Raw genomic sequence first — 16,081 nt, 5'->3', positions numbered from 1 at the left:
AGGACAGTACTTGGTCACTGTAGTCACGGCCGGGTCGAAATCCTGCTTGCTCAACTGGAAGGATGGCTTCGATGGCTGGTGCTATTCGGTTTAGTATTAGTCTTTCTAATAACTTGTAGGTGACGCAGAGTAGAGCTATAGGTCGGTAGCTTTGTGGGAGAGTTGGATCCTTTCCTGGTTTCAGAAGACCTTAGTTCCATTTTCATCGTCTTGCTTATAGCCCCAAGATATCGCCAAGGATGATGTTATTATTATTAATAGGAAAAGCACCCGAAAGGACGTATACAATATGATTACATCAAATTTTTAAATTATTCTTTGCTAATTTGCGTGATGCTTTTGGTCCTTCTTGAACACAACACAATATGGTAATTCCACAAAGCGAACATATGCAATTCAGATGATGTTATTATGAGAGGGTATTATGGGAATGGGATCAAGCCATGTTTCTTCTATTTGTACTGAGGTGGAGAAATAGGTTGGATGATCGCTTACTGGTAGAGTACGGTAGATGCAAATGTTATTTCTAATGTAAGTAGCAATTCAATATTTAGCATGGTCGTGAGCTGCTATCATTTTAAATCCTGGTATCTTTCCCCTTGCCATAAACTGTTCAGTGTTCTCTGTGTGTGTTTCCTGTAGTACGACAATGTCAACTGACTGCATCTGTAAAATGCTTGATAAATACTCACTCTTGGCTGTACTAATGCCTTCGATGTTAAACTGGCAGATGTTGATCTGTGGGCCGATCTTCCGTGTTTGAAATTCATAGTCCTTAGAAGGACTGTTCGACGAATATAGGTTATCATGACCGAGAGGTCGTTTATGACAGTTCGATCTCATCTTGATCGTAGCTGCTCGCTTAGCACCATCTGGGGACACGTGCAGGGTAATGGTAGGTAATACCTGCGGACGTGAGCAACAGTGGACCCCCACATTGAGAGTAATGTGAGGATTTCCACTCAGAATGTATGTGGCTTTCCACTCAGATGTATGCGGCTTCCAGAATATTCATGTTCTGTTACACTTTGCAACCTGACAAGATGTGTCAATAATGCTTCTGTAACGTATTCAATGAGCCCATATCAGAAAACTAATCTAACTAGAATTTTTAAATTAATAATTTAATGTTTTAATGGCAAAATTAACGAGTTCATGCTTGAATTGAAGCATATGAATATACAAAACAAATTCAAATATTCTCCTTGCTAATGAAATGAGAAAATGGGCACTGCAAATCACACGATTTGCGGCTGCAAACACCCTTCACTCAGAGCTGGTCGAGCTTTCCCACTGAAGACTTGTAGTTAGTCACAGCATTTTACTACCTTTGTGGCCTATCCTTTCACATACATATCCTAGTTACTGTACGTGGATCCCTTCCAAGGCTAGTCCAGACTTATCTCAGGGCTACGGTAAATCTTTTCGATTGTCGGATATGCTCGGGTTAAGACTATTATTAGGAGGGAAGTTTTAAATTTACTGAAATAAATACGCTTGAACGTTGGTCCATTTTAATGATTTGATACAAATTTCGTCCGCCTCTGCGGTGTAGTGGTTAGCGTGATCAGCCGCCATCCCCGGAGGCTAGTGTACGATCCCCGGCTCTGCCACGAAATTTGAAAAGTGGTACGAGGGCTGGAACGGGGTTCACTCAGCCTCGGGAGGTCAACTGAGTAGAGGTGAGTTCGATTCTCACCTCAGCCATCCTCGAAGTGGTTTTCCACTTCTCCAGACAAATACCAGGATTGTACCTAACCTAAGGCTACGGCCGCTTCATTCTCTCTTCCTTGCCTGTCCCTTACAATCTTCCCATCCCCCGTAAGGTCCCTGTTGAGCATAGCAGGTGAGGCCGCCTTGGCGAGGCACTGGTCGTCCTCCCCAGCTTTATGCCCCCGACCCAAAGTCTCAGGCTCCAGGATACTGCCCATGAGGCGGTGGAGGTCGGATCCCTCGCTGAGTCCGAGGGAAAAACCGAACCTGGAGGGTGAACAGATTAAGAAAATTAAGCAGAAGAAGAATAAGATGTAATGTCCGAAGTTACATTAATTATATAAATTAGTTTCAACCCTATTTAGGAAAATAGCTGCCGTCTGTTATTGAAGTAAATAGTTTGCTTCTGGGATACGTAAACAAATTTCAGATTCAGAGTTCACAATTTATATGCCCCCAACCCTGATACCATGAAGGTTTCGCGGTAATCGGTACATTATCAATGGTCGAAAGATAGAAAAATAATTAATAAATAATAAAATATGCTACTCCAACATTAATATCCAAATCATAACGCAATAATGTATTGTAATTATAAGTGCGATCCTATTTCATGTTTTTGTAACCTCTTTTACTTGAATTAATGATCGTTTCTCTATAAAAACAATAAAATTGTAAACATTATTCCTATTAAAGATAATTTAAAAGGACTAAATCAATCTGCGATTTTGTTTTTTGCATCCCGCCACTTAACCACAGTTCTGAAATACATCGGCCCCTCTCCCTAAACCGCGGTAATATAACGAGATGTCTATTAACGGGCTGTAAGAGCACCGCTATTGCGTAGCTCTGATGGACCCGTAAAAGGAGCACAGATACGAAGGACACGCACCTTACAACAGGAGGTGCACACACACACACACACACACACACACACACACACACACACACACACATCAGCAGCAGCAGGTATTGTATAGACTGGAAACTGCGCGCTGCATGTCATGCCTCGCAATAGCTCCCTTGGCAGTGGCGCGGTGGGAGTTATGATAGTGGTCGATGCTCGAAGGTTCGAATCCCATGGAAGTATTTTTTATTTTTATTTTGCCGCCAATTGCCTGGGAAGTGGTAAAGTTGGATACTTGATAGCTTCCACAGACTGGCCCTGTACACCGGGCAACTGCGGTGAGAGGTCTGATGGTCCGCCGCGCAGTTGACGCACACCGCCGTCTCCCTAGCTGTATGGTGGTGATCACCAGCACGCTTGGAGCCCACGGCCACACCTCATAACGCTGAAACACAGAGCTACAGAGGGGGAAGTTCAGATGTCACCTGAATGCTGCTAGCTGTTTAGGTTCCCTCGTCGTTTGAGTTGCTCCCTGGGTGAAGTTGGGGGTTGCGCTACTCCTGAGCGCTCTTCCCTGCTTTTATAGAGAGCGCTTCGTGGAGAGAGAAGGGTGGAGAGGAAAAAGCTGGGGGTGGAATTGTTGTGGTCGCACCCAGAATGGTCGAGGCAGAACGTTGTTAATTCTAGAGACCGTGACCACGTACGCTCATGAGCGTGGAGTTAGCTAGCCTGATATCAGACAGCAGTACTGGGTTGCAATTAGTCATGGAACCCGACACCATGCGTGCTGGTGACTCCTCTGTACTAAGGTCAGGACACGAATGTTACTTATGGAACTACCATTTTGGGAATAATTCTGGGCGTTTCCCACAGCATTTCTATCTTGCATATAGACGAGTTTTGAATTTAAGAAGTGGATTTAAGAACACAAAAGCTATTAAAATGAGTTGTTTTGCCTTTGATTACATGTACGGTAAGTATTAGTTTTCCTATAACCTGAAAATTGTGAAATAATGTTAAGATATATATTTCTTCGTCTATAAGAACTCGGTTTCATATATTGTGAACTGTTGCACAGGTAACAGCGAATGAATTCACGCCCACCACGTGGAAAGGGCGTCTTTCAAAGCTGACCAATAAAAGCGATTGTTCGTCCATTTCTAGGATCGTAGTATGTAAGTGCAAATGGTTTCTAGAGGACCCGCTACAATCGCTGTTGACGATTAAGGTGCCAGATACCATACCGCCTGGACTACACTTACGAAATAAAAAAACATACGCCTCAACCAAGGATCGGGCCCTCGACCTCCCGCATGCTAACCCAAAACTCTATCTATTGCACAGCACAACTAATATCTGCTGACATATGGTTACAGTGGTTACAGTGTTGCCAGATTGCCACATTTCAACGTCTTTTTCTGCCGGATATACTTGCAAGACGAACTTTTGTAAGATACTCTTTTTATTGGTGGCATGTGAGGAGTCGCTCTGCGACGTCCGAGTGCGCAAATTTCAGTTCACCCTGTGTATTAAAAACTGCGTAACGGTTATTGTTATTAGCTGCCGTCCTCGGACCCAGGCTTCAATTCCCGGTACTGCCGGAAATTTACGAATGCCAAGAGGGTTGATATGTGGTCTAAATGGTACATGCAGCTCACATCCATTAGCGGGTGTGCCTGAAAGAAAGAGCTGCGCCACCGCGGAATGAGGACACGAGTTTGATATTATAATACGGTGATATACATTTTGTTACGATTCGCTTTCCGTCGCACCGACACAGATGGGTCTTACGGCGACGGTGGGATAGGAAGAGGCTAGGAGTGGGAAGGAAGCGACCTTGGCCTTAATTAACTCAAAGCCGCAGCTTTTGCATGGTATGATAATGGGAAACCACAGAAAACCATCCTCAGGGCTGCCGACAGTGGGGTTCGAACACACTGATAGCTTCGTGACCGAAGCCACACCACTATTTGCTCAGTGATATACACATTATGCAATAATAATTATTGAGTAAGTTGGGCAAATTTTATGTTACTATTACCAAGAAAACCCCTGTCTAAAGCCTGAAGAATCTGAGAGGTCGGAGGCCTAGATTTATATGAATTTATTAAATGATTACAATATACTGGCAAACACAATGTTATATACAAGCGCTGAAGGCAGTCCTCTTTCCTCGCTTCCTTTCTGAGTGTTCCTGATACACGAGAAAGATTTCGGGGAATTAGAAATGTCGAAGAGTATAGAGATGGCATTCCACTTTAGTGACTTCCTTCCATTTGCTCTCTTTACTTCAAATTGACATTCCTCAAAATGAAGATGTAGGAAAAGATTATAATCAAGATATGGTCAGTAAAAATAGTTTGACAGAGACGATTTCTACAAAAGCAAGTATAATACCGTAAACTTGGTGATTATTTATTTTTATATAGCAAAAGTTATACTAACCTCACACAGTTGCGAATGTTCTGTGCCACTTATCACGTCGGCAAATCTGTACCCACTTTGCCCTCCTATTCTTATATTTGGGGAATCTCAATAACCTAGTCACTTTACACGAGTGACTTTTCACAATTTTGAGCGACACAATAACCCATATCTTGATCTAAATCCACTAGATAAGACGCAGTGGGCATCTTTAGTCCAAAAATGGCCGCTGCCGCAAAGAATTCTGGGACCGTGACCAGTCGCCGAACTGCCAGAGCCACTAGAGCGTTATCTCATGTGCGGGATGGGGCAGTAAATGCTCAGTGGTGGGCAGTTGGTTATTTTTGGCGGGGGAGACCAGTCCACTCCACAAACAACAAAGCATAAATGGTTCATAACTTACCTACGTAACAGCTAGAATGCAAGGTGGCAGCTGTACATTGCTCTTATGGGATTAACTGTAAGGCTTTAGCACAAGGGTAGCTGCGGATTTTGGAGCTGAGCTAAGGATAATTCTGCATCATAATGACCTCCTAACCTCAGGTAGGGGTCAATGACCACATTGACCTTGCCTGCACCAGGAAAATGCTGACTCCGTAAAATTCAAATGTCCCGCCAAAACCGTGAACATACACTGCGCTTACTTCTCAAAACACAACACACCATCTGTTGACTTACTACAAGTCCAGCTGATGTCAAGCGAGCGTCTATGTATTTGCTTGTACGCGCAGGCGCATCTTGGCCATGGCGCATTTTCATCCCCTCCCGCACTGACTAGCAAAAGACGAAAGTAAGGAAATAGCCTCACTCACAGGCGAAAAGCAGCTGTCGCCACCCTGGCGCCTTACTCCCACCCGCTCACGTAAGATTTGTTTATATTGGTTTCTAAGTCTTTAAATACACACGATACTGTAGTATTACGCGACCAAGGCAAGTGGAGTCGTGCAAAGCGCAGCGCCACTAGTGTCACTGCAGTACGGTCAGCCAAGGAGCACTAACCAAGAGCGACTACAATACTCAGACCTTAAGGCTGGAGCAATATGGCGACGAACGCGGGCCATGCATAGCTTGTATGTGATCGCGGTTACGAGTTTAAATTAGTAACTGTGTCTGCTTGTGATCGTACTTTGTATTGCTCTATTCGGTTTACGCTGCATCACTTAACTGGACCGTTAGGTGGTGGTGGTGGTGATTATTGTTTTAAGAGGAAGTACAACTGGGCAATCATCCTCTATATAACACTAATGAGAGAGAAAAATGGAGGGGGTCCGACACTTCGAAAAATGAAGATATCGGCCAAAGGAAGACAAGGGCCACGAAGGGCGTGAAAATGAAAGACTCCCTAGCCTTCGCAAACCTAATAGCGTCGGGGTCGGAAAAGAACAAGTGTTGACCAAGAGAGGTCGGATAGGATAGATGAAAGTGAGGAGCCTGGCACAAGTAAGTGGAAGCAATACCAGGACTCAGCTAAGGGCCCTGTGGTCGCCAACCCACGCTCCAAAGTTCTGAGCCCCTGGGGATACAGGCAGGGGATACCGTGGGTGTTATTCTACCACCCCCACCCGCAGGGGGAGGACGGTTAGGACAGAAACAAAACTACACGTTGTATTCTTCCTCTTTATTCAAACACTTTTCAATTAAACAGATACACAGGTGTTTAGCTAAATACGTCTCAAAGTTCTCATGTTCTTCGAACAAACACAGCATGTCAAAGAGCGTCACAATGTAAGTGTTGAGACAGCATATCAACGAACGGGACCAACGAGCTGACAGCCTATAATTTTGCACCAGTGATTCTCTAATGTCCGCCTCTGTGGTGTAGTGGTTAGTGTGATTAGCTGCCATCCCCGGAGGCCCGGGTTCGATTCCTGACTTTGCCACGAAATTTGAAATGTGGTACGAGGGCTGGAACGGGGTCCACTCAGCTTCGGGAGGTCAACTGAGTAGAGTCAGCCATCCTGGAAGTGGTTTTCCGTGGTTTCCCACTTCTCGTCCAGGTAAATGCCGGGATGGTACCTGACTTAAGGCTAAGGCCGCTTCCTTCCTTCTTCCTTGCCTATCCCTTCCAATCTTCCTATCCCCCTCAGGGCCCCTGTTCAGCATAGCAAGCGAGGTTGCTTGGGCGAGGCACTGGTCATCCTCCCTAGTTGTAACCCCAGACCCAGAGTCTGAAGCTCCAGGACACTGCCCTTGAGGCTGTAGATGTAGGATCCCTCGCTGAGTCCGAGGGAAAAACCAACCCTGGAGGGTAAACAGATTAAGAAGAATAAGATTCTTTAATGTGTATTTTTAATATTTTTCATCATTCGACAGCTGGAACTTGGCGGAAGTTCAGTTAGCTTCAGCCCCACTATATTATCCCGATGAACCTGAACCTGAACGCCAACGTCACAACAGTAGTTCATATCCACTCGCCTTGGTCAGGTAGTAAACCTGGTCTTGTGTTAATCTATTGTTTTAATGTCCGCCTCCGTAGCGTAACGGTTAGTGTTATTACCTGCCATCTTCTGAGACCCGGGTTCGACTCCCGATACTGACAGAAATTTAAGAATGGCAGGAGGGCTGATATGTAGTTGAAATGGAGGTGTGCCTAAAATGAGCTCCACCACCTCGGGATGTGGACACAAGTTTACTTTACTATAATTACCTAAAACGTTTTTGTTGGTTATTGCGTACAAACACTCAGCATGTTCTAAATCACGGAAACGTACTTATAACAAATTACCCAGGTTGCTGCGGCCTCACGCGGTCCTGCCTGGGCAATGGAAAAAAAAAAAAAACAAGCTAAGCTCAGTTTTTACTGAGGGATGTGGAACAACAGGCAGCCACAGAGCTAGCTGGAAATAGAGGAGCCTAGTTAACTTACAGGAGCTTGCTACTGAATGCAGAATAATTTACACTTGACCTCCTAAGCATGTATGTATGTTATTTTTATTATTTCTGGTTTATAAGGATGTCGTTCGTTCTTTATTTTCAGGGTCCATACGAATGTACAATAGAAGATATGACGGACTGTAAGAATGTGGGAAGTGGTCTAGTTCAGCATCATTTGAAAGTTCGGAAGGTAAACGCGACTACAAGGTTACTCCAAGGTGGAACAGATTTCAAGATTCCCCTCGACGAGAACATGTCAGTAAGTGTTCTATCTATATAAATAAATTTTGAGTGGGACCACTGCCTGTAACTTCGTTTATTTTGGCAATTTTTCAGATACCTTACTTATCCGACTTATTTCCACTCAATATCGTATCAGTGATTTCTTGCCTTCGTGTCTGTCTGCTTGTTTGTCTGTTCTACCATTATGGCGAAGTGGCTGAATAGACCTCGACCAAATTTCATACACGACGTATACTCGTCTAGGAGCTGCATGTGATTTAAGAATCACGGAACTGACTAAGGGTTTATAGGGAGTTATTTTATATTCTCTATGTTCTGCAAAATATGTGAAACATCCCTTCACTTAATATAATTTTACAATATTTCGCTTCCTCTTCAAATGACAGAGCAAATTATTAATTTCTGCGAATTTTATGCTCTGCATTGAGTGACGAACACTCTCACAGACGTACGACGAACCTCTGGCGGCTGGGCAGCGTTTGCTCCTTTAATAGAAGGCCAAAGGGAGCTCAAGCTGCAATTCTGCGGGATATTTCCGGACTGCCGTTGCAGGTTACAATCGTCTTCGAAAAGTACTAAGTGTGGCTCTTAATTTTTCAACAGTACCGCGGAATATGGCCCATTATTTCGCATCGCAATATGCTTTCTGGCATTTGCTATAATTTTTGCTGTATTTTTCTTCTGCTTCCGTTTTCTGATTTAATTCCTTTCCTCTGATTCCAATATTTAGGCCTTAGTAATTACACCATAAGTCATTTTCTTATCTAAGAATCTCTGTCCATACTGTACCGGGCGGTACACCTCCACGCTGCTTATTTAAACTTTGCGCCAGTGGAAACTCCCCTACTGGAAGAAGTCTGAACCTTGTCTTATGTGTTAATTTTCAAGTTACCCTGAAGATGCCACTACTTGGAAATTTTGAAGTTTCTGAACTGTGTTGTTTTCGATGTAATTTTGTTTTGCTTGTAGTAAGAAGTTTGAACTTTCTCTTCTAGAGGACACTATTGAAGAACTACAACGGTGCACCCTAGTGCGAAGTGATAGAACTGTTTTTTTGGAGAAAATTTAATTTCAAAAGTTTGTTCTTTGCTAAATTTCTTTCAGTCATTGTTTAAGTTGGCAATATTAACCCTTTCTTTCCCCTTGTTTTGAATCTAGCCAATCCCGAATTTCTTTAATTAATTTTCCACCAATAATGTGTTTCTTCTTCATATTGTGTAGGGTTTTCTTTATCCACCAATAAAATGATTGTGGGCGGGTGTTTTCCTTCCTGAAACGCCTCGAACTTTCCGCGAGAGTATATAAACTGCTGATTTTAGGGTCTCTGCGCCACTTCTGTACCATCGTTCAGTGTGTAAAGTACATAGCAGGGGGCGGGAAGAGCCTCTTTCTTCGGGGAGCAGTTCTACACCAAGGTAATGGCCTTTTAATATCTTCTTTTCTTGCTAGCTCAGCAGTTTAACTCTTGGGGCGGGTCCGAAGCGTTTCTACCATGTAACCTTTTCCTAAAATGTAACTACTCTTAGCATCTATTATCTTTTAAGGCTACATATTGGGATAGAGAGTGCTTAACCCTCTCGAGCTCCCACTCATTTTGTTTTGAGGTGAACTTATTTCTCACAACCGATTCTTCATTAATGTAAAGTAAATTGTTCTTTTCTAAAGTCACCTCTGTAGTATGGGATTAGCCCTTGCATTAGTGGCCTAGAGCCAGATTAGGTTTTAAAACAAATGCATTAGGAGTGCAGATCGCCTCCTCTCAAATTGTTATTTTAGAGGTCATGTAATTAACCTTCTTCTCATTTAATAGACCTCAGTAGGTTGGGTATTTTACCCCTGTGTATATGTCCTTAGAGGACAGCTTGAAGGTGGAATTAGGTGTGGCCGTTGACAGGCCTGAATTTTGAGAGCAAGTTGCTCTTTCTCGAAAATTTTGTTTTCTGCGCGCCTCAAGGAGGCCTTACTGTGTAATTGGGAGCAAGTGCTCCTAGGCATGAATGGGGTTTTCTGCCCCTCTGTTGAAACTTGTGTTTGGGGGAAAACTGGGCTAATTGCTCAGGAATTGTGAGGTTGGGGCTCGAAGCCCAAATCCTGTAAATATTGTTATTGTATTTTTATTGCCTTGCCACTCTGTACCTGTCTTTCGTGTTATTTCTGAATTTTGGAAAGAGAATATAACCTTGTTAAATTTTACATTAACTTTAATTTCGTAGTTTGAGACCCGTTCACACCCGCAGCTTCTTTCACCTCTACCTACCACAAAAGACGGTAATAAGTGGTAGCAGAGCGTGGTTGAATGGGTCTCAATTTAGCCCCTTTTGACAGCTAAACATTGTTTTGATTCGAACTCTAACAATTTTCTCAGTTGCTGGAATTTTTAAATTTTCCTTTTTCAAAATTGTTCTGTCTTCATGCCCGGCCCTCGCGATGTTCTCCATCTTAACTATTTGCGCAAGGAGGAGTTGATCTATGAATTGACTATTAGAAATGTGCAATCTGGAGGCACGGTTGCAGCAGACAGAAACAAGCCTAGAGAGTCCCTCGATTTGCCCATTTCCATCCCCACTTTGGGAGACAAAGAAATTGACGACTCTCTTTCCACGATCATCGAGAATATTACTGGGCTAGCATCTGTAGTTAATTTTTTGATGAAAATGATCCTTCTCCTAATCAAATTAAGCGTGTGCAAGCCAGGCTATTTCATTTTTCAAATAGAGTTAACGATCTGTTGTCTCTGAAGTTGAACGACGTTCAGAGGAAGGAAGCTAGTACGTTGCTTGAAAGTATTTCGGAATTATCCAGTAAGGTTACCCAATTGTTAACTGGGGAAGTTCCTCCCAAAATCGATCAACCCACCACGGTGAATGTAGGTAGCGAGGAAGAGCCTCCTAAGGGAGAAGTCAATAGGATAACCGTTGGAGCTCAAACGATCTCTGCCCCATTGGACAACGAGTCTGAACGCCGTGCATCGTTGAGTAATGTACGTTCTGAATTAACTTCTTCGCCACTGAAACATCTACCTACTATGTCACCTGGGTTCAGCAGCTTGCCTCATCCATTGGCAATGTTGCTCAGAGGTATCTCGAAGTTTTCTGTTAACACCACCAGTGAAGTTATTTCTTTCTTAAGGTTTTAAGTTGAATTTCAGGATCATGCCCTTGTTTTTTCTCTTTCCCCATGTCAGATTTTGCAAATCATCTATCCCTATGCTATAGATATTCTCTCAGACAAAATAGTTAGAGCCATTGCCGAGCAATCATCGATTGAAGACTTCCACGCCCACTTGCTAGCTAACTTCATCCCGGCTAGGGCAAGGTCCTCCCTTATTCAGAAGTACTATTATCGGGTACAGCGCTTAGATGAAAACTTGGCAGATTTCATCCAAGATATTAAGTTCTATACTAGGGTGTTTGCTCTTCACTTCCCTGAGGATCAGATTGTACAAGCTATTGTGGAAGGCATTTCACCATCCTATAGGTCATATTTGTGTTTCGCGGCGTGCCCGCAAACTTTCTCTGAACTTGAAGCATTGGCCGTCTCAGCGGAAGGAGTTAGATACGCCGATTCCTTGCGTGTCGCGAAAGAACCACCTCCCTCTTTTAGTAATCTTCGGCCTCCACCTCGCCGACCAGTCACACCCCGTAAATGTTACGCTTTTGGGTCGCCTGACCATCTTCGCAATAAATGTCCACTGATCAAGTCTAGTAGGGCAAATAATGGAGCTGGTTCATCACAAGGCTGTTTTAAATGTGGGGCTTTCTCACATATCGCCAAGAATTGCCCAAACTCAAATAGCACCCCCTCCTGCTCAACTTCTGGTGCAAATTCCACCAATGCCAATAATAAAAAATGACTAGTGGCTTCGGCTGAGTCGACTAATCCCTCTTCCCGAGGCTCAGCCCCTGGTAAACAGGTCGAAAATTCAGGGAATGTTCTATCTTCAAATTCATCTTTCGAATGCACCAAAGAATGTCTTAGGATTGCGGCGGATACCCCCGCACCAGTTCCTTTTCTTAAAATTGAGTTAAGTAATGAACCAATAACAGCTTTATTAGATTCAGGCAGTGATTGTTCAATTATTTCGGATCAATGGTATTCAAAGTTGAAATCTGTTTGTAAACTACCTGACTATGGTTCATCTACTGTTCAATATGTTTCGGCTAATTCATCTCCATTAGAAATTCTCGGTTCTGTAAATGTCAAAATTCGTATTTTTAAATTTACATGGAAAATCAAATTGTTTGTGGCTAAGCACTTGTCTTGCCCCATCATATTGGGAGCCGACTTTATTTCTCCCACTGGTCTTGTGCTCGATCTTCAGAGTAGGTCGTGCACTTTCAAATTTGCTTCCAATTATAAAATCCCCTTATTAAAATGTAATTCTGCGTCATGTTCATCTATTTCGCCTACCCAGGACGAGATGTTGTTAGACCTAATACATCTACCTGAGGAGGAGGCTGATAGTATTCGTAAGTTGTGTCAGTCGTTTCCAGAGGTGTTCTCGGATACTCTTGGTGTTACTGACCTTATCGAATACAAAATTGAGGTCACGGATTCGATTCTTGTCCGTTTTCCACCTTATAGGCTATCTCCACCAAAAATGAAGGCTCTGAAAGAAATCATCGATCAGATGTTGAAGGATGGCATTATTAGGCCCTCTAAGTCGGCGTATTCTTCGCCTATTTTTCTAGTCCCGAAACCCCAAGGGGGCTTCAGGCCTGTCATTGATTATAGGGCTCTCAATCGGAAGGTGGTGTTACAATCTGTGCCCCTTCCCGACCTTCACTCTTGTCTTTCATGGTTCCGTAAGGCCAAGTTCTTCACCATCTTGGATTTGAATCAGGCCTACAATCAAATTCCCCTAGCGGAAGAGTCTAAACACCTTACAGCGTTTGCCACGGATTGGAATTTGTATGAATACAACCGCGTGCCTTTCGGGCTCCCCACGGGAGCAGCTGTACTCACTAGGCTGCTAGATAGGGTCTTCTCTGACATCAAATTTGAGTACTTGTATCACTACTTGGATGATGTCGTTGTGTTTTCGGAGACTTTTGAAGAACATCTAGATCATCTGCGAGAAGTTCTTAGTCGCCTTCGTAAGGCTGGGTTAACTGTTAAGTTGTCCAAGGTTGCCTTTGCGAAGCCCTCTATGTCATTCCTAGGGCATATTGTGTCTCCTGAAGGTGTTGCCGTCGATCATTCTAGAACACAGGCCATCCGTGATTTTAAACCTCCCAAGGACATTAAAGGTATCGCCAGGTTCATTGGTATGGTGAATTTCTTCAGGAAGTTTATTCCTAACTTCGCTAATAGAGCGGCGCCCTTAAACCTTCTTCGTAGGAAAGGCATCAAATTCAAGTGGGGACCTTCTCAACAAGCCGCTTTTGAAGATCTTAAATTAGCTCTCTGTAATGCCCCTGTCCTTGCTATGCCTGATTTCTCAAAGAAATTCATCGTCCAAACCGACGCGTCGTCGTCGGCGGTAGCTGCAGTCCTTCTTCAAGAGACTGAACTAGGGAGGCGACCCATCGCCTATGCATCTAGGACTCTATCGGCTCAAGAAGCAAAGTATTCCATATATGAGCTCGAAGGTTTGGCAGTCTTATTTGCCTTAGAAAAGTTCCGTCTCTATCTGGAACATGTCAAATTCGACCTGGAGACAGATAATCAAGCCTTAAGCTGGGTCTTAGGTAGGCCGCGTCGTGCTGGTCGTATAGCCCGTTGGGCCATCCGAATCTCTGCCTTCCAATTCGATGTCAGGCACATCAGAGGTACCGAAAATGTTGTCGCTGATGGACTCAGCCGTATGTTTTCCAACGACGTTGAGAACCATGAACCGGTCGATAGTTCATCTCCTCCCGAGTCCATACTATCTGATGTTAATGCCATCTTAACAGATGCTCCCATGCTCTTTAGGGATATCGAGAAATACCAACGGGAAGATCCGACGCTGGCTCCGATAATGGAAACCCTTTCTTCTGGGGAACATGTCGTCCCTTATGTTTTGAGGAATGGTGTTTTATGTTGCCCATCGAGGCATGATAAGATGATGAAAGTTGTCGTTCCAGCTGTTCTTGTACCTATGATCTTCAAGTATTATCATGAGACCCCATTAGGAGGGCATCTAGGCATCTTTAAAACTCGTGAGAAGATTCGTGAAATGTTCATCTGGAAGGGTATGGACGGTGAAAGCCGTGAACTAGTAAAAGCTTGTAAATCTTGTTTGCTTAGTAAACCAACCATGTCCACCAAGGTAGGCCTTCTGTCTTCGCATCAAGCGTCGCGCCCCATGGAACGCCTGTATATTGATTATGTAGGACCCTTCCCCCAGTCAAAGGGAAATGCCAACAAATTCATCTTTGTATGCGTAGATGGTTTTACAAGATTTTCCTGGTTATTTCCGACTAAGCTGGCTACCGCTCAGTCCACCATTACTTGTCTAAATTCTATCTTTGCTTCTTTTGGTCCGTGTCAATATATTGTATCTGATAATGCTAAGGCTTTCACATCTAATTTATTTCGTAAATTCTGCTTTGACCTGTCCATATATCATGTGACAACTTCTGCTTATTACCCTCAACCATCTCTGGCTGAACGGGTTAATCGTAATCTCAGGTCCGCGCTTATTGCCTATCATCATGAAAATCATTCTAGATGGGACACGTCCCTGCATTGGTTAGCTTTTGCTTTGAATTCGGCGGTTCATGAATCTCACAAGTTTACTCCAGCTTCTTTGATGTTTAAGTTCGTTCCCAACACGCCGCTCTCCAACCTTTGGTCTCTGAGTGACATTCTACCTGAGACAATAGACCCAGACAACATTAAAGATCTTTGGAAGAAGGCTAAAGCCAATCTTAAAGTCTCTCATGAAAAGGTTAAGGAAAGATATGATCGTGGACGGAGACCCACCAATTTGAAGGTAGGTGACCAGGTGATGGTCAAGAACTTTGTTCCCGCGGGCAAGCTTGCCCCCAGATTCCATGGGCCGTGTATCATTCTCGATTTCCTTACGCCGGTTACGTTGTTATTAAATAATCCAGCCACCGAGAGGATATTTAGGGTTCACCTGTCACAGGTGAAACCGGTGTAATTTCTGTGTTAACTTGCTTCATATTATTTTGAAAGAAATCGGAAGGTTATATTTTTTTCTCTTTCTCTGAGAGGTTTCACTTTTAGGCCTTCTGCCCTTGCAATCTGTTTCCCTTATGCGTTATTATTTTTGTAAACCTCCCCCGATCAGTTGAACTGCCATCCTGTCCTTGCCAAGGCCTTTACCACGCTCCCGTCCCCTGCTCCGCTACACACAGTGGCTTGCTTATATAAAATGCCATGGATATCTGCACGCCGCTGGCCCCTCAACCTCTCCACAAGCCTGTGCCCTCAAAAAAGATGATGGTCCAACAAAATTCTGCCGCCTAGCTTTAATGTTTCAGTGCCCCCGCAGCCGCGCGGCGCTGTACCGCTACTGGAATAGAGGAAGGGCCCCCTCTCTTCCAGCGAGGTCGACCAGTGTACGACGAGCCGGAGCCCTCCTCCCGGCCAAGGCTGATGTGCGGCGCACGACCTGCTACTTGCCGGCAGTCTGTATATGTTCACCGCGGGCGCGGCGTGCTTCAACACCACTGCTCCCCTCATAGTGCGGGCGAGCGGTATCTCAGGGTACTTGAGGGGTCCGAGCGGCCGCCTTTGAACGCAAGCTGCAACGGCCGGTCTGGCCATCCAACTTAATCAACATCAACTACATGGACATTTACTATCGGTAATTACTACACTTGGGAATTCAACAGCAATATTTGGTGGACTTTGCAAAATTTTTCTTCACTTTCAAGTATTAAAAGCTTTCCTTTTGAATTCTACTTCTACAAACATAAAGACATTACTTCAGCAGTTACTACGAGAATTTTTGAAACTGGATCAAATCAAATTTTCACTATTTTGATAAATGCTTCTGCAATTAATCTCTATAGCAACATCATAACT

The 16,081-nt window shown here is 43.8% G+C and overlaps 1 protein-coding gene across 2 annotated transcripts in view; it reads left to right on the top strand.

Annotated features, from left to right (window-relative positions):
* Positions 1-16,081, top strand: part of LOC136879125 (uncharacterized) — a 103,493-nt gene that overhangs the window by 10,252 nt on the left and 77,160 nt on the right. For both annotated transcript variants that reach the window (XM_067152872.2, XM_067152870.2), the window contains exon 2: positions 7,962-8,117. In XM_067152872.2, coding sequence (XP_067008973.2) covers positions 7,962-8,117 — 156 coding nt within the window. The remainder of the gene's footprint in view (positions 1-7,961; positions 8,118-16,081) is intronic.

This window comes from Anabrus simplex, chromosome 8 (genome assembly GCF_040414725.1).
Source record: "Anabrus simplex isolate iqAnaSimp1 chromosome 8, ASM4041472v1, whole genome shotgun sequence".
NCBI lineage: Eukaryota > Metazoa > Arthropoda > Insecta > Orthoptera > Tettigoniidae > Anabrus > Anabrus simplex.
This window is presented reverse-complemented; position numbering and strand designations above follow the sequence as displayed.